General features: G+C 33.7%; 3 protein-coding genes across 3 annotated transcripts; 1 reads left to right on the top strand and 2 right to left on the bottom strand.

Moving 5' to 3' along the window:
* The first annotated feature begins 3640 nt into the window (after positions 1–3640).
* On the top strand, positions 3641–6593 carry LOC105953278 (armadillo repeat-containing protein LFR). Its single transcript, XM_012976933.2, has 8 exons — positions 3641–3871; positions 4146–4315; positions 4414–4529; positions 4630–4850; positions 5014–5119; positions 5206–5344; positions 5441–5568; positions 6111–6593. The coding sequence occupies exons 1-8, from the start codon at positions 3676–3678 to the stop codon at positions 6364–6366; spliced, it is 1332 nt and encodes a 443-aa protein (XP_012832387.2). The 5' UTR covers positions 3641–3675; the 3' UTR covers positions 6367–6593.
* An 81-nt stretch (positions 6594–6674) lies between these two features.
* On the bottom strand, positions 6675–8807 carry LOC105953277 (3-ketoacyl-CoA synthase 11). Its single transcript, XM_012976931.2, has 2 exons — positions 7999–8807; positions 6675–7660 (listed from the first exon to the last, which is right to left on the bottom strand). Exons 1-2 carry the CDS (start codon positions 8767–8769, stop codon positions 6872–6874), a joined length of 1560 nt encoding a protein of 519 aa, XP_012832385.2. The 5' UTR covers positions 8770–8807; the 3' UTR covers positions 6675–6871.
* A 6417-nt stretch (positions 8808–15224) lies between these two features.
* Positions 15225–17536, bottom strand: LOC148768967 (3-ketoacyl-CoA synthase 20-like). The gene is made up of 2 exons (XM_088820660.1): positions 16752–17536; positions 15225–16262 (listed from the first exon to the last, which is right to left on the bottom strand). The coding sequence occupies exons 1-2, from the start codon at positions 17496–17498 to the stop codon at positions 15507–15509; spliced, it is 1503 nt and encodes a 500-aa protein (XP_088676786.1). The 5' UTR covers positions 17499–17536; the 3' UTR covers positions 15225–15506.
* Between the last annotated feature and the right edge of the window lie 970 nt (positions 17537–18506).

Raw genomic sequence — 18506 nt, forward strand, 5'->3', positions numbered from 1 at the left:
CGCACCCGCCCCGTTTAGAAAATCAAGCAACCCGCACCCGCCCCATACCCGTTGCGGGTTGGAATTTTAGAACCCGCCCCCGACCCATTTTGCACCCGCGGGTACCCGCCCCGTTTGACGACCCGTTTTTCCTTTTCTCTTCCATTTAAACTTTTCCTTCTTGAATATAAAAATCAATTCTAGTTATGTTCCTTCAAAAAAAAAAGTTTTTTTTTCCAATAAATATATATATATATATATATATATATATATATATATATATATATATATATATATATATATATATATATATATATATATATATATATATATACTAATTACTAAATACAATTAAAATATAAATGCAAATCAACAATCATTTTATAAAATAACATATTACATCAGAAATTAAAAGCAAGCATCGTTATCTTTTAACAAGCCACCCAGTCATCTATGTTCGACAATACTTAATACAAAATAAATAAAAAGAAAAATAATATATACAAGGGTATTATACGTAAATAAAAAATACGGGTGATAAACGGGTCGGGTACGGGGGAAATTTTACTATACCCGTACCCGCCCCTTACCCGTTGCGGGTATAAATTGTAAAACCCTTACCCGCCCCAATCCTAAACGGGGCGGGTATTACCCGTCTAAAATGGGGCGGGGCGGGACGGGTACCCGCCGGGTCGGGTAATATTGCCATCCCTAATTAATCGTTGTGACATTTACAATCAAAATAGCTGTGTCGGGATGTTTTTGTGATAAATCTGTCCTTTTTTTGTATAGAAAAATAATAGTACACAAATGATAAATCTCCCTAATTAATCCATAAATCCGTACATATTAAGAAAATAAAAAAAATGCGTATGTTATAATAAAAAAAAGGAACTGTGATTAATTATTTTTCAATTAATTAATTAAGAGTAATAAATGGTATAATTGTAAATAGTGCAATTAATATTTCATTGGAACGTAAAGTGACGATGGGACAAATAGTATGGAAAAGATGGGGTAATTTGTACTCCCTCCGTTTTTAAATAGGCGTTGTTTAGAGCAACTCCAATGGGTTATCAAATAGAGTATTCAAACATTTAACTCCCATTTACATACTTAAAAATAGAAATCTTTAACTCCAATGGAGTTATCAAATGAGGTTTCCATTTTGATAATTCACTTTTTGAGTTGTAAAAATACGTGCTGGAAATTGAGTTATCAAAATTGTAACCTCCTAAACATCGAATCAGAAGTTGACACGTGGCAGTTATAAACAAAACCACCCATAAACTTCCAATTGATAATTAATTTAATAACCATGGTTGGAGTAGATGAGTTTTAAATTAATATTAAAATAATTCTCAAATATCAAATGAGTATTTGATAACTCAATTTTAATATCTAGCATTGGAGTTGCTCTTATCACATTTGCATAAATCTTAAGAAACTCAATAAATATGTTTTGATTTTGAAAAAATATACAAAAATATCCTTGTTTTCAAAAATCAACACAGAGAAAGTGTCGGGAGTTAATAAAGCAAATATGTAATGCGCAATATTAAAATTCTAAAATGACAGATAATATGAACTTAAAAAAAAAATCTCAAAAGTGACGGATATTATAGTTATTTTGATATTTGAGTTAAATTGTATAGATATTATTAAACCAATCAAAACATATGGACTAATTGCCATTAATTAATATATTATAATAGAATAGACATATGGTTAACAACTTGACCAGCAGCTGAATAATTTAACCCTAGTTGAAGATGGATTCCCATATTAAAAGCAAAAAAAAGTAATTTTAAATGAATCAAGTGTCTTATAATAGAGCTAAATAATTGTGAGTGTGCATTTTATTATTTTAATACTTATTATAATAAGTTCAATTGTAGCATAGAAAAAGATAAAAGATACTCTCCCTCCTACTATATTCCCATCATGCAACTCTCATAAACAAATATTGTTGTAGCTCTTGCTTTGCTTTCAATTGACTTCACATAGTATTGAATTTAAGGGTTATTTTTAAATTTTAATTTAAAAAATTCAAATTTTTGATTTTGTTTAATTGATATTATTGGAATATATATAGGATTCCAATTCGGTTTTAATTTATGATTTTTTTCTTTCAAAAATTATAATTTTCGAAAAAAGATATTGTTAGCATCAACGTTACTATTTATTTTGCAATATATATGAATGAACAAATGAAACGATCCAAAATTTTCGATTTATGAACAATATATTTGAGTGTTATTTCAAGAGACTTGCTATTTGCGGTTTATAACAAAAAACACGTTCTTTCTCTAAAATCACAAAACTTTCCAAAAAAATCCAAAAATCCCCAAAACGCGTAAAAGCCAAACTTGAGCGCCCATTCATGCAGTGCACGCCCAAGTTTGGCGTGCAAGCTGCATTTGGGCGTCCAATGCAATTTTTTTTTCTTAATTGAACACCCAAGATGGGCGTTCCAACATTTTTTTGCAAAAAAAAGCCCTACAAATCGATTTGTAGGGTTTTTTAACATGAAATTGGTTCCGTAATCGACCTACCCAATGCATATTACACATAAAAGAGTCGAAATTAAATCAAAAAATCGAAGCCCAACCCTTCTTCATGCTTGATTTCGAATTTTTGATTTTTTTTTTTTTTGCTATTTGCAGTTTGGCGAATTTTTTGATTTTTTTGGAAAGTTTTGGGGAATTTTGTTATAACCTCGAATAGCAATTTTCTAACCGTATATAGCATTTCATTATTTCAATGGGCCATAATTTGGACTAATATGTCAATTTGCAAATATTAAAAGGGCCGAAAAGGAAAGAACCACGACGGTGGTCCCCACCTTGGCTGCGGATTCCAGCAGAGGGTGACGCATCAATGTAATAAAAAGGGCATTAACTTATCAATTGTTTCTTAAAATATGATTATTTGATGAGTAGATGCCCTCAATCATTGTACTTTCACATTCATTTTCTTGAATATATAATTTTGTGAACTAGTAGTAGGTATACTAGTGAATCTTGTTTATGATATAAATATTTCTTTTTAGGCTAAGTTATAGCCGCCGTTGAGGTAAAGTTAAAATCGTAAAAAGATATTTCTTCTTACTTTGAATAACTACAATCACCCATTAATTATGAATCGTCTTTCAAATTCACTTTATAATATCAAATTTAATAGAATCTTCTAAATTACGTGGAATATTATCTAAATTGTACTCATTTAAATCAAAAATGCAGTTTCAGATGCACCACAATCTAATATTTACAAATTGATAGACACATTTTTTTTTTCAAAATGGGGGCTGGAAATGGGTAAACTAGGTAAAAATTAGAGAATATCCACAAGGCATGGAAGATCCCGTTAAATTTGACATAAGATGAGTGGACGGGTAAAACGATACATAGTTTAAGGAATGATTGTAATTATCTAAAAAGAAGAGGAGGTTTTCGTAATCTGACCTTACGTCAGGGGTTGACCGCAATTTACCCTGATTTTTTTCTTTTTGCTATTGAGAAAAAAAGAAAGAAATTTGACTAACCCAATATTTGGACTAGTACGAACAAATTCAATTCTTAAATTGTATTGGGCTTTAAATTAGGCCCAATTTTTTTTTTATTTTTCTAACAAGCAGTCTAATTTGTTGGCAAATTAAAATCAATTCAAATCGAATTTAGGCCCAGAAAGAGAAATATGCAAAAGAGAGAGCCGAACAAGCAGGGCGGAGGAGCTACCGGCGTCTCCGTCACTCCCGCCGCCAAGAGAGGCCGTCCTTTCGGAAGCGGAAGCAACACCGCCGCAGCTTCTGCTGTATCTGCGGCGGCAGGTGAATTAGCCGCTCCCTCCGCCCTCCTCGGCCCTTCCCTCCAGGTCCACTCTGCCTTCGCAGGTCAGTTTCTTCCGAAACCCTATTTCTCTCTCTCTCTCTCTCTAACGAAAATCTTCTCTCTCTAAAATTACAATTAACTAAATGTAAAACAGAAATTGAATTCGTCAACATGTTAAATATATTATAGAAGTGATTTGATGAAATATAATTGTTCTGAATTGGAATTAACATGGTTGAAGATGGCTTGAATTGTCGAAGGGGTATAATGGTAATTTAAGCACGTTTTTCGTCTGAATCAGTTTTTGTATCTATCTGTGTAACTATATTTTACCAGAACAGAACACCAAAAGGATAGTTTTGGCTCTTCAAAGCGGCCTTAAGAATGAGTTGACTTGGGCACTAAATGCTCTCACATTGCTCTCATTCAAAGAGAAAGACGAAGTCCGTAAAGACGCCACTCCTCTTGCCAAGATTCCGGCATTGCTCGACGCGCTACTCCAAGTCGTACGCCTCTTCCATTGCTATTCATTCGTCCGAATTATAAATTTTCGATTTTGATTAAATAAAGAATAGGATTGAAATTTTGATTGATATGAGAACAGATCGATGACTGGCGTGATATAGCCCTACCGAGGGTCCCGATAAAGTCACCGAGGGTGAGAACGCTGGGTACGAATTCTTCTGTTACTGGATTCGAAAATGAATTTCCACTACCAAGGTGATTGACAAAAAAAAAAAAAAATTAAAAAAACAATCAATTTTTTTTTTGTTGAGGTTGATGGTTTGTAAATATGTAAATGCATTTTTATCCATGACAGTGAGAAAATTACTTCGAAGCCACGTCGTTCAGGTTGGTGGTGTGAGGAAGACGACCTCTTTAACCTTGATGAGGAAGGACGCGCTGAAAAGCTGCAGTGTGCTGTCGCTGCTTCAAATATTATTCGGAACTTCTCATTTATGCCCGATAATGAAGTTGCTATGGGGCAAAATCGTCATTGTCTCGAAACGATGTTTCAGTGCTTGGAAGGTTATGTTACAGGTTGGTGTTTTTAGATTTAAAAATTTGTTACTTACATGGTTAATAAGCTAATTGTCTTGTGGAAAAAAAATAGCGCAAAAGAGAAAAGGAATAAATAAGATTAGTTTGTCCTAAAATTCTTGAATTTCTGTCGTTTTCCAAAGTAATTTTATTCGTTTTACAGAGGATGAAGAACTTGTCACAAACGCCCTCGAGACAATAATGAACTTGGGCCCGTTGCTAGACCTTCGAATATTTAGCTCGTCAAAGCCTTCACACATCAAAATGACGTAAGATTTTGATTTTTCGCTATATATGAGACATATCCCTTTTTTACTTTTTAAAAATAATAATAATATTTTTTTAATATTTCCAGAGAAAAACGAGCAGTCGAGGCTGCCATGGGTATGTTGGGATCTTCGTTGAAAGCCTGGCATTGTGCAGGTGCAGAGCTACTTGGCCGTTTGATACTCAACGCCGATAACGAACCTTTCCTTATGCCATTTGCTCCACAGGTTTTGTGTACATTAATCCCACAGAGTATATTATCATGCTTAAGTGTTGTTTGGCATTCTTGAGAAAAGAATTTGACGGAAAAAAGAAAATTGCAGATCTATAAGCGATTAGTTGAGATGCTGAACTTTACCGTGAGTGATGCTCAAGCAGCTGCTGTAGGTGCACTATACAACCTTGCAGAAGTTAACATGGACTGCCGATTAAAACTTGCCAGCGAGAGATGGTACGCTTTACAATATGATTTCTTGACTCTTCAAATTATTTCGCTATGATTGGATTGAGAAAAAACAATGAGTAAAATCGTGAAAATGCTAGGTAAAATAATATTTTTTAGTGGCCGAGTCAGCATAGAGACACAGGGACCATGGCCCCAACTGATTCTCAAAAACTTAGTATTTTATATTTGGAACTAGTAGGTCTCGTTCGGTTACCTATATTGGATTAGTCTAGGTTATATAAGATTTAATTAATTTTCTACTTGCATACAAATTATCGGTTTGTTAGATTAGATCTTGTATTAAATTTGTTAAATTCTGTTATTGTATGTAAAACCTCGTACTTCATAAAATCACAATATGATTTTAAGGGTAAAATTGTCATTTTCTTATTTAAGCAATATGATTACACAAGCAATTTATCTTCAAGCAAACAAATAATTAACAATCTTACATAGTATTTTAACTGTTTTACTCGCATTTTTTCTCAATCCAACCATATCATTTTTCTCGATCCAACCATATGTTCATGCAAATTTTTTTATTCAAGGGCCGTCGATCGTTTATTAAAAGTGATAAAGACACCACATCCAGTGCCGGAGATTTGCCGGAAGGCGACACTGATTTTGGAGAATCTCGTTCTGGAGCCACAAAACAAGCCACTATTGCTAGCCTACGAAAACGCATTTGCAGATATGCTGTTCTCCGATAATAGGTACGCTGATGCATTTGCTCGGATATTGTACGAACTCACCTCTCGAACGAGCAGTAAAGTTGCACCGGCCCGTGGTATTTGGGGCATGTAAGTAATTATCTTTATAATAGGAGGGCCTTTTTGTAACTGTAGATTGAGAATCATTTAGCTAGTGAAAGAGAGCGTCGACTTAATTTTTTATATGTCGAATTTACTTGTCGCGCTCAATTTGATCTTCTCTTTCGCTGTTGAACTTTACAGTAGTGTATCTTCACATTACAGTTATATATTTCTACATTATTATATTTATTTTGATGATATTTTATTCCTGGAAATAAATACAGACTATTGACATTTCTTTAAAATTTTCTGCATCAGTGCTGACCTGGAGACTTATTGCCAAAAAAAAAAAAATAATAATTTTGTGATCAAGATTTTTTACCCAATTTTCCCTAAAAAAATAGATATATGGGAGAGTACATTTTTATTTCAATGGTTGACAGAAAAATTTTGTAGTTCTGGATAAAATAATAATATTCTCCAACCAACAGAAAATAGTAAAAACAAAAAAAAAAACAAATATCCAATGCTTCAGGTGCAGTGAAAGCAGCAACAGCTCAAGCAGGAAACGGCATCGTTTCTTGCAAAGAAACAGGAAACTGGTGAATCTCATCGCTCCATGGGTTATGCTTCTCCTTCTTCGGGTCAACCGCCCTCAGGGCCCGCCACACTCCGCTATTGCACTTGAAACCCGACCCGAACGCCAGCTGCCAAACCCGGTCCCCCTTCCGTATCCTCCCCTTTGCCTCCGCGTACGCCAGCTCGTACCAGAGCGAGCTGCTCGAAGTATTCCCGAATCTGTAAAGCGTCATTCTAGAAGGTTCCATGTCCGACTCCGTCAGCTGGAGATTCTTCTCCATCTGGTCCAAAACCCCTCTCCCCCCAGTGTGGATGCAGAAGTGCTCGAACGCCATCTTGAAATCCGGCACGTACGGCCGCACCTTCTTCATCTTCAGAACCTTTCTGGCCACCAGGGTGGCCAGAAAGAGGATCTGCTCCGACGCGGGGAGGACCAGAGGGCCCAACGTGGTGATGTTGGCCTGCAGCGTCTCCCCCGCGACGGGCATCAGGTCCCTGGTGAGTGAGATTCCGAGTTTGCCCTCGGCGTCCTCCTCCTGGGACACGCACCTGTAGGCCCTGTCGTCGGCCCCCTTGTGGGTCCGCACTGTGTGCATGAGTTCGTACTTTGACCGCCTGCGGTCGGAGGACCGGTTCGACAAGAGGATGGCGGCGCCGCCCATCCGGAAGAGGCAGTTCGTCAGAAGCTTTGATCGATCCTTGCCGGTGTAGTAATTGGCCGTCACGCATTCCAGACTCATCACTAGCGCGTAGGTGTTTGGTGTCACCTGTTGTAGAATTTAATCCGTTTACAATTTTTCTAAATTAAATATAATAAAATTAATATTGAAGATTAATAATCCATTTTTCCAATATATTTGTTGGTTTGGACTTTTTTTTCTTCAAATTATTTGTCACCTTATAAATTTCAATTAGTCATTTATTATTTTTGTCCTTACTATTAATTTATTGAGAGATTATTAATACCGAAACAATTAATGAGAAGATATTTTAATCACTTTATTATTTATTTTTACTATAATCCATGCAGATTTATTAGTTTTTTTTTTTATGAGTGTAGTAGCCAAAACAAAAAATAAAATGGGAAGGATGGAGTAGTATTTACTTGTAGGAGCCGCTTTGCAAGGTCGATACTTATTATTCCCGCGCTGCATCCCATGCCGCCCAAATTGCAGCTCACCACATCCCCCCTCAGCTTATAACGGTTGACGATCATTGAAGAAAGTGACGGCGTAGGGTTAAAAGCGGAAATATTAACGACAACAATGCCAACATCTTTCGGGTTCACTCCAGTTTTATCGAACAAGTTATCAATGGCTCCATAGATAACTGCTTCCGCTTCCTCCTTGGCGGATTCAAACGGGCGTTTTGGCGGGAAATCCTGCAGACCGGGGGCGTAAGTCCTGTCCCCCAATCCAGACCTCTCTAGAACCTTCTTCGTGAAAACCCCACTCGCTTCGTCGATAATTGCCGAAACTTTTTGACTGACCGTCTCTCTGGTGGACAATAGAGAAGAATCGGGCTTATAGCAAGAGAAGTCGACCAGGTAAACGGTTCTAGGACGGCTCATGAAGTAAACGGTGGCCAAGACCGCCATTAGAGACGTGCACACGGTTACAGCGAGGACGTTGTATCGGAGGTGATAGTTGCACGTTTCAAGTATACGGTGGACGTGGCTCGTCGAGAGATTAGCCGCGACTGCGAGGAGAAGAGGGATTGTTAAGAGGTACATTGCGTTGGAGATTAGGTAATGGCACCCGAGCTTCACGTATTTGAGCCGAATCGAGGAACGGAAGTCGGGTTGTACTTGGTTTTTTTGATCATGTTCTCCATTTGGGGTTTTTGTGGTGTTGGATTTTTGATCTTGTGATGCCATTTGTTATGTGATTTTTTTCTTCCTTTTCTTGATAGAGTGTGAAAAGATGGACTCAAGTTGGTTATTTATATTGTGAAATTTGAAGTTACGTTTGGTTAATTCACCTAACCTATCTACATGTTTTAATTGAATTCTAGTGAACATTTAGCTGCCAAATATTGAATTTCAAGAGTGTACTAGTTTCCCTGTCTAATAGGAAATCTCCAGCCCTATATTTGTAACTATAGTTAGAAATTATTACACAATAATACAATATAATTAGGTTTAGTTAAATGTTTGCCGTTAAGCTATCAAACCCATAAAAGAAAAAAAAAAAAAAACAATAGAAAAAAGTAAAAGAAAAAAAAGATTAAAAAAAAAAAAGAAAATAGAAAAAAACACGCCAAGATTTAATGGAATGTATGATCTATAATAAATTAATAATGTTTATTATGAAATATTAGATTCTAAATATTGCGCATTAATAATTATATATAATCATAAATTCTCAAAGGTATATTACAATAATTCATACACATGGCTTTTTTAGTACGATTTTTTTGCTACGATTTTGTATATTTAGCTACGTGACAATCTGAGAGTCGTGGTAAATGTTACAATTTATCATAGCAAAAAGTATTTGCTGTGGTCTTTTACCGTGACAAAGGTTTTGTCACGTCCGTATCTGCTACGAGATAAATTTATAGCAAATTCGTATTAAAAGTTTTTGTTACTACGAATTTGATATTTTTTACGACAGTTAATAGTCGTAGTAAAAAAATATTTTTCTACTAGGAATATAACCGTAATTAATTGGATTGATCTTAATAAAATAATATTTCCATTCCCTAGTGAAAATCCATTTATATAATTCTCTTGTAAATAATACAAAATTAAGTCTTCATTAAATTTCCTCATTTTAAATTTCATTGAACATTTAGCATTTCGCAATAGTGAATTGTCCGAATTTGACCAACACACCCGCTAGCTATCACTTTGTATTAATTAACATTAGCTTCTAGGGTGTTATGCATTTAAGATATATAAATTAAGAGTATATTAATAGCTTAGGTCCTGTTTGGCTAACTTTATTTTAAACAGTCGATAAACTCTTACGCTAGATAAATTGTTTTAAATGCTGATAAATTGTTATGTCTTAAATAAAAAGATGGGGTATAAGTATTTTTCAAAAAAAAAATTATTTACTCTCCAATAAATTATTTTTTGAATTTTTAAGAATTTAAAAAAAAAATCAAACACATTGAAAGAACTTATAAGTTCTTAAACATTTTATAAGCTATTTTTAATAATTTATAAATTCAGCCAAACATCCCCTAGTATGTTGTAATTCAATAAACCAAGCAGGAAAATAATTATTATTTAAAGTACCCGTTGAGACCTATAATAAAACTAATTATATACTAGATTTCATCTATAGACGAAAAAATCGTCACAACCTGACAAAGTTTGGCACAAATTCAATTAGTACTGGGACTTTTGCCCCTAGTGGACTATATATTGTAATTTGTAATTAGAGCAACTTTAATGTAAAATTAAAATTGAATTGTCAAATACTCTTTTAATATTTAAAATAATTTAATAGCTCTTTATAATTCACCCGCTATCGTTATCAAATTAATTATTAATTGGACTTTTTTGGTGATTTTATTTGTATAATGCCACATGTCATTTTGTGATTGAATATTTTGGTGGTTATGTTTTTGTTAACTCAATTTCAGGGATATATATATATATATATATATATATATATATATATATATATATATATATATATATATATATATATATATATATTTCTAATTTTGATGTATTAAAAAAGTTTATGAGTTTGACAATCCATTTGATACTCCTATTGAAGTTGCTCTTAAAACAATTTAATAGCAACACTCGTATCGTTAAAATCGTTACTATTGATTTCTTCTGAAATATTGTGATAAGTAATTCAGTATCAAAAAATTATGATTTAAATGGGATAATTATAGTTTTGGGCCCCTAAGTTTGCATGTTTTTCACTTTTGGTTCCCTATTTATCACCGTCAACAAAATACACACTAATGTTGTCACATTTTAACACATTTAGTCCTTCCGTCTGTTTGACCGTTAAGTAGTAACAGTCAACAGTTGAATTAGGGCTGAATTTGATATTTTTCATAGAGAAAATTGCACTCAGACCCCTACATTCTTTTAAAATATTCAAAAAACCCCTAAAATTTTATTCAACCCTAATTTAACTCCAATTTCATCATTTAATCAATTTTGACAAACGACCCCGATTTTTACCACCATTATCATTGACCGTTGACCGTCGTTTTTTTTTTTATACTTTTTTTTTCGGCATTGACTTTTTTTAAATATTACTTTTTAAGCCATTCACCGACATTGTTTATCGGTTAACAATGTTGAATTTTATTTTTCTTGATTTTTTCCGAACTTTTTCATGTGACTTTTTTTTTTTCTAATCAACACAATTACTGCATAACACAATAATAATACTATATTAATGTCTAACATCGTAATATTAAAATTACAAACTTCTAACAAAGTTTTTATCTAAAATTCTAGGACCTAAATACAATTTACAAAAATTCTAAAATCGATAATTTATTCCCATCAACTTTTTCGTCGTGGAACCGCCGGTCCATCCCAAATTTCTTTACAAAAAAATATGAAGAAGATGAATTAGGCATGTTTGGAGTAATTTGGAATGAGATAACCACTCTAGTACAACGTTTTTTTGGGCTAACACCGGCCGTTAATTTTTATCTTCTTTTTTTTGTCTTAAATTTTTTCCGTCATTGAGATGCGTTGACTTTTTTTATTTTTTCTTTATTTTGACCTTTTTATGATATTATTTTCTCGCCGATTATCAGCTTTGATTTTTTTTTAAAATTATATATTTCAAATTACTCAACAATTTAAATAAAAATAAAATAAAAATCAAGAAAAAAATGTCAACGTTGTTAACCCGACATTTAACATCGGTCAACAGCGGCAAAAAAAGATCAATCGAAAAAAGAGTCAACGGAGTTAAAAAGAAAGTCAACGTCGGATTACCCAATTTTGAAAAATCGGGGTCTTTGGTAAAATTGGTTAATTGATTAAATTGGGGTTAAATTATGGTTGGATAAAATTTTAGAGGTTTTTAGAATATGTTGAAAGAATAGAAGGGTCTTATCGCAATTTTCTCAAAGAAAAATCTCAAATTCAACCGTTGACTGTTACTACTTAACGGTCAAACAGACGGAGGGACTAAATGTGTTAAAATGTGACAATTAGTGTGTATTTTGTTGACAACAGTAAATGATGGACCAAAAGTGAAAAACGCAAACTTGAGGGACCAAAACTGTAATTATCATTCATTCAAAATGCCATTAATCCCAACATATATTTATTTTTTGAACGTGAAAAGATAAATTATATTACATCAAAAGGAGGTTGTTTTTTTTTTACAAGGCACGATGGTCATCTTATATATAAAAGAAAGAAACGCTAGGGCAACCCTAAGAAACCCTAATGTCATATTTGTAATTTTTTTTTATTATTTTCAATTTTTATCAAATTTGTATCTCCTTAATATTATTTTAAATATTATTTTTGAATTTTAACATATTTGTATCTCCTAAATATTATTTTAAAAAATTACTTTTTTTTTTTATCAGATTTTTATCCCCTAAATATTATTTTTGATTTTTATCAAATTTTTATCTCCTAAATATTATTATAAATAATATTTTTGGATTTTATCAAATTTATATCTCCTAAATATAATTTTAAATATTATTTTCAACTTTTAACAGATTTTTATCTCCTATATATTATTTTCGAATTTTATCAAATTTATATCTCCTAAATAATATTTTAAATATTGTTTTCGATTTTTATCATATTTTTATTAGTTTTTTATCTCCTAAATATTATTTTCGATTTTTATCAGATTTTTGTCTCCTAAATATTATTTTCGATTTTTTATTCCCCAAATATTTTTTAAAATATTATTTTCCATTTTTATCAAATTTTTATCTCCTAAATTATTTTAAATAATATTTTTGATTTTTATCATATTTTATCTCCTAAATATTATTCTAATTATTATTTTCGCATTTTATCAACTTTATCTCATTAACATTATTTTAAATATTATTTTCGATTTTTATCAATTTTTTATCTCCTAAATATTATTTTAAATTTTGTTTTTCGATTTTTATCATATTTTTATCTCCTAAATATTATTTTTGATTATTTATCAAAATTTTATCGCCTAAATATTATTTTAAATATTATTATCGATTTTCCTCGAATTTTTATCTCTTAGATATTATTTTCGATTTTTATCAGATTTTTATCTCCTAAATATTATTTTTGATTTTTATTTTTGGCCATAAATATTTCTAATGCATAACCAGTTAAATCTCCTAAATATTACTTTATCTCCTAATTTTCAGCCATAAACAATCTCTTTAATGTTATTTTAAATATTATTTTTTATTTTTATCAAATTTTTATCTCCTGAATATTATTTTAAATTTTATTTTTTTATTTTTATCATATTTTTATCTCCTAAATATTATTTTTGATTATTTATCAAATTTTTATCGCCTAAATATTATTTTAAATATTATTATCGATTTTCATCGAATTTTTATCTCTTAGATAATATTTTCGATTTTTATCTCCTAAATATTATTTTGATTTTTATTTTTGGCCATAAGTATCTCTAATGCACAACCAGTTAAATCTCCTAAATATTATTTTATTTCCTAATTTTCAGCCATAAACATCTCAACACTAAATATTATTGTTTGATGATAAAATACTAATTATCATATTCCGAAAGATGGAAGAGTCCGAAAGACTTCCATTAAGATTCTCAACACTTTCAACTCTCTTTTCCACTTCAACACGTTTGTGTCTTCTCTTTTTATTTATATCCCACCCTCAACTTCTTCACCCAGCTTTATCTCTCCCGTTTCTACCAAATGTTTGTGACTCCATAAAAGGTTAGCTATTTTGCAATTTGATTTCTCTTCATAGTTCATAATAAATTAAATCTGATTTTCGATTTTACAGAAAATCGTAAATAAATATGATTTTCATCCCTATCGGATTTTGTGACATCGTTTTATAGAATGTCTGCAACATTTGAATTTTATTTCTTCCCTACCCAAGGCTTCTTCTTTTGGTAACCCGACTTTAGATTTTTTGTCTTATTTTCTTCTTCATCCTATTGATTGTGTGGTAATTAGTTTGCATCTTTTTCCATCATGGCTTATAGGTAATTTCATTTTGTTAAATTATGTGTTTCATTAATTTATACTAAAGATTTCAAATTTTATGTATAACAATTATTTCATTTTAGATGTTATTGGACATGTTATTGAAAGGGATGATTTGAGAGAATTAACCGAAAATGGGCGGAGCCATATGCTATTAGAAGTCGGCCTTCAAGACTTATTGTTTGTATGCTAAATTTAATTTATTGTTTATATTTATTTTGTTTCTTAATTTTCTAATTGTTAATTCGAGTGGCAAAACATGACCAAAACGAGGCAGTGGAGAAGGGCTTAGTTCCGATGCAAGATGTATAGATGACCTTTTACGATGGTATGTTGTCGATAGTTTAGTTTTGATTATGTTAACTAAGTTATCAAATCTAATTACTTTGAAGCTCAACATGAAATACATAGTTGATGATTTTGTTCCTGGTTCAAATTTTCAATCTACTGGTATTAGCTGATTAAATTCATTTGGAAAATTATTCAACAGTAAAGTTATTTGTTTTTTTTTTTTTTTTTTTTTTTTTGTTTTTTTGTAGTATACTTAGTAATGTTCCACTGATGAATTATTAATGAATAATTATAATATAATTTTGATCATACGATAAAACAAACGTTTATTTATACTTTTACAATATCAAAACAATGCAATTTGTTGTCCCGTGCATCGCACGGGTACAATTACTAGTATATCTAACAAAAGTAGTGGCTAGATCATTGACTAAAATTAGGGTTAGAGTTGGCGATTTTGGAGTAATTCTAGTTTTTATAATGAAGTGAGAAACTAATTTCAATTTCGTTTAGAATTTTTTTTTGGAAATAAATCGAAAATTGGAACTAAAGAAGTTATTTTCTGTGCTCGAAATTTTTTGAGTCGTAACCAGCAGGATTCAGAATTTTCATTTTTTGGTCACCTACGTACAATATAAAATATACAATAGTATGGATGTTAAAAGTTTAATTTTCAGAAGAAAAAATCAGAATTTTCAAAAATTAAAATAGAGACGAAGATCGAGATCTAATATGTATTCAAATCCCTTTCCGAAAAAACCGAAAACCAAAACTTTCAAAACTCGGATTGAAAAATATTATCTAAATTCAAAAAATGACGTACCGGAACAAATTAGCGGAAATCAGAAATTTCGTTCCAATCACCGCCATAACTAAAATATCAAATATAAATTTTGGGCAATGTGTTCTTTATATATTATAGAGTTCCAACTGCATGTGTCAATTACATTGATACAATAATGTAAAGAAAAAAAAAAAACAAATTATTCATTTAAAACAACTTTGGGAAATAAATAATCATTAAATCGATACATTTTTTATTAATATCAAGTGTTATTTTATTTTATTTAGACTAACCAAACATCAAACTAAACATTACTATTTAGTTAATCTTGGCAAATCTTACCAACCAAACGCGCGGCCTTAATATAGTAGTAGCAAACGACGAAGAAATTAAACCGGGAACCGATGAATCTCGTCGCTCCACGGATTATGGATCTCCTTATTCGGGTCAACGGTCTTCAACGCGCGCCACACGCCGCTGTTGCACTTGAAACCCGACCCGAACGCGAGCTGCCACACCCGGTCACCCTTTCGGATCCTCCCCTTCGCCTCCGCGTACGCCAGCTCGTACCATATCGAGCTGCTCGACGTGTTCCCAAATCTGTAGAGCGACATTCTAGAAGGTTCCATATCCCACTCCGTCAGCCGGAGATTCTTCTCCATCTTGTCCAGAACCCCTCTCCCGCCGGCGTGTATGCAGAAGTGCTCGAACGCCGTCTTGAAATCCGGCACGTGCAGCCTCACGTGCTTCATCTTCAGAACCTTTCTGGCCACCAGGGTGGCCAGAAAGAGGAGCTGCTCCGACGCCGGGAGAACCAGCGGCGACAGGCGCGTGATGTTCTTCTGGAGGGAATCTCCGGCGGCGGCCATCAGGTCCTTCGAGAGCGAGACGCCGACGATTCCGTCGGCGTCCTCGTTCTGCATCACGCTAGCGTAGGCTCTGTCGTCGGCGCCCGTGTGGGTGCGGACGGTGTGGGTGAGCTGGTACTTGGAGCGGCGGCGGTCGGAGGAGCGGTTGGATAGCAGGACGGCGGCGCCGCCCATGCGGAAGAGGCAGTTGGGGAGGAGCTTCGATCGTTCTTTGCCGGTGTAGAAATTTGACACGCATTCCAGAGTCATGACTAGCGCGTACGTGTTGGGTTGTACCTGTCATTATTAACAGAAAATGTGTACAGTCTATTATAACTTTTATTAAATAGGTGAGAAATAAAAGTAAATATATGAAACTGTGTAAAGCCTATTACCTATAATTAAAAAAAATCGTGAAAAGTCACATTGTAGGGGGTTGGTGTAAGACGGAAACAAGCCTCTGGGTTTTTTTGGTAATTACGAATAGGTGGGGGTGTTTTTCGTTATTTAGCCTAAGATCAGGAGGATTTTCGTAATTTAACCTTATTAAAACTTTCAATTTTCTCCCAAATTATATGTTATACCAACTATAAACCCTTTTAATCTCGTGATCGTTGTTAACGATACAATCTCGTGATCGTTCGATAATCACAAGTTCAATCGTTAAATTTTATAATTTTAAAAATTTTAAGGGTGCGTCGGACTCGAAAATTATCGAGCTCCGACCATTAACCCTAATCACCCTATATATATATATATGTATATGGTTAAGGGACAAGATATTACTTGTAAGAGCCGCTTTGCAAGGTCGATACTAATTACTCCGGCACTGCAACCCATGCCGCCTAAGTTGCAGCTCACGACATCGCCCCTCAGCTTGTAACGGTTGATGATCATGGAAGAAAGTGACGGCGTAGGGTTAAAAGAGGAAATATTAACGACAAGAATGCCAATATCTTTAGGGTTCACTCGAGTTTTCTCGAACAAGTTATCAATGGCCCCGAATATAACCACTTTCGCTTCCTCCTTAGTGGATTCAAAGAGTTGTTTTGGCGGAAATTCCTTAAGACCGGGGATGTAAGTCATGTCGCCCAATCCAGACCTTTCTAGAACCTTCTTCACGAAAACCCCGCAATCCTCGCTTATTCCTTTCGAAACTTTTTCGATAACCTCATCTCTAGTGCACATTAAAGAAGAATCGGGCTTGTAGCATGCGAAGTCGACCAGATAAACGGCTCTGGGGCGGCTCATGAAGTAAACGGTGGCCAACACCGCTACTAGAGAGGTGCATGCGAGCACGGTGAGGGTGTTGTACCGGAGGTGGTAGTTGCACGCTTCGAGTGTACGTTGGAGGTCGCTACTCGAGAGATTTGCCGCAACTGCAAGAAGAAGAGGGATTGTTACGAGGTACATTGCGTTGGAAATTAGGTAATGGAACCCTAGTTTCACGTATTTGAGCCGAATCGAGGAACGGAAGTCGGGTTCTCCGATCGGGGTTTTTGTGGTGTTGGATTTTTGATCTTGTGATGTCATTTTTTATGTGTGATATTTTATTTTTCTTCTTGATGAGTGAAAATGGTGAAGAGGAGTTGGCTATTTATATATGTGAAATTTTGAATGAGCATTTGATTTTTATTCTTTTATTTTTACCTAACCTGTCTATATGTTTATAAATTTAAGGTTACTCCTAATTACCCTTTCGGAAAGGGAATCTTTAAGCCTATTTTTAGTTTTTTACCTTTTTGGAGGGAATCCTATTTTTAGAAATTGACAAAAAAAATTTATATATATATATATATATATATATATATGGTAAATTACGGCCACCCTTGAGCTAAGATCAAATTACGAAAACCCCGTTTGTTTGGGTAGTTACAATATAATCACCCCATCAACTTTGAAACTTCTTACACGTCCACCCTTATCGTGTCAAATTTAGTGGGATCTTCTAGATAACATGGAATATTCTCAAATTTGTACTCTGATATACCTAATTGGGCCAGCCCAATTAGCCTACTATTTCTCTACATACTGGGCCAAGAGCCCGATCTAGAAGAATAATACTACGAAAGCCCAATTACCTTCAAATAAGGTTTGGCCCAACAAATTAGTCACAAACCAATTGACAAGGTATAAATAACGAGATAATTCATTCATTAAAGGTACGCCCTATTATTTTGAGTAATACGATAATTTGTATTCTCTGAACTATTTCCACAATCTGCACGTCTGACTTGAGCGTCGGAGGGGTTTCCGCCGGATCAACCCCGGCCTAGTTCACGTGTTCTTTGTTCACAGGTATCTCAGGGCCATCTAGCACGTGAGCAGTGATCCACTTTGCTCTCCCAGCTCCCTCGATCTCAACTATTTAAGGTGATCTATTTTTAGCATCATCATACTCGTTTTATCCAATTCGAACTCCACATTTTGAAGCAAGCGATGATCATAGGATGTGTCTCTTGGCTTGTAAAAATGAGATTGTGGTGCATCAGAAACTGCATTTTTACACAAAAAGAGTACAAACTAGAGAATATTCTACGG

This window comes from Erythranthe guttata, chromosome 7 (assembly GCF_056151865.1).
Source record: "Erythranthe guttata isolate IM_541 chromosome 7, IM_541, whole genome shotgun sequence".
In the NCBI taxonomy this organism is placed as follows: Eukaryota; Viridiplantae; Streptophyta; class Magnoliopsida; order Lamiales; family Phrymaceae; genus Erythranthe; species Erythranthe guttata.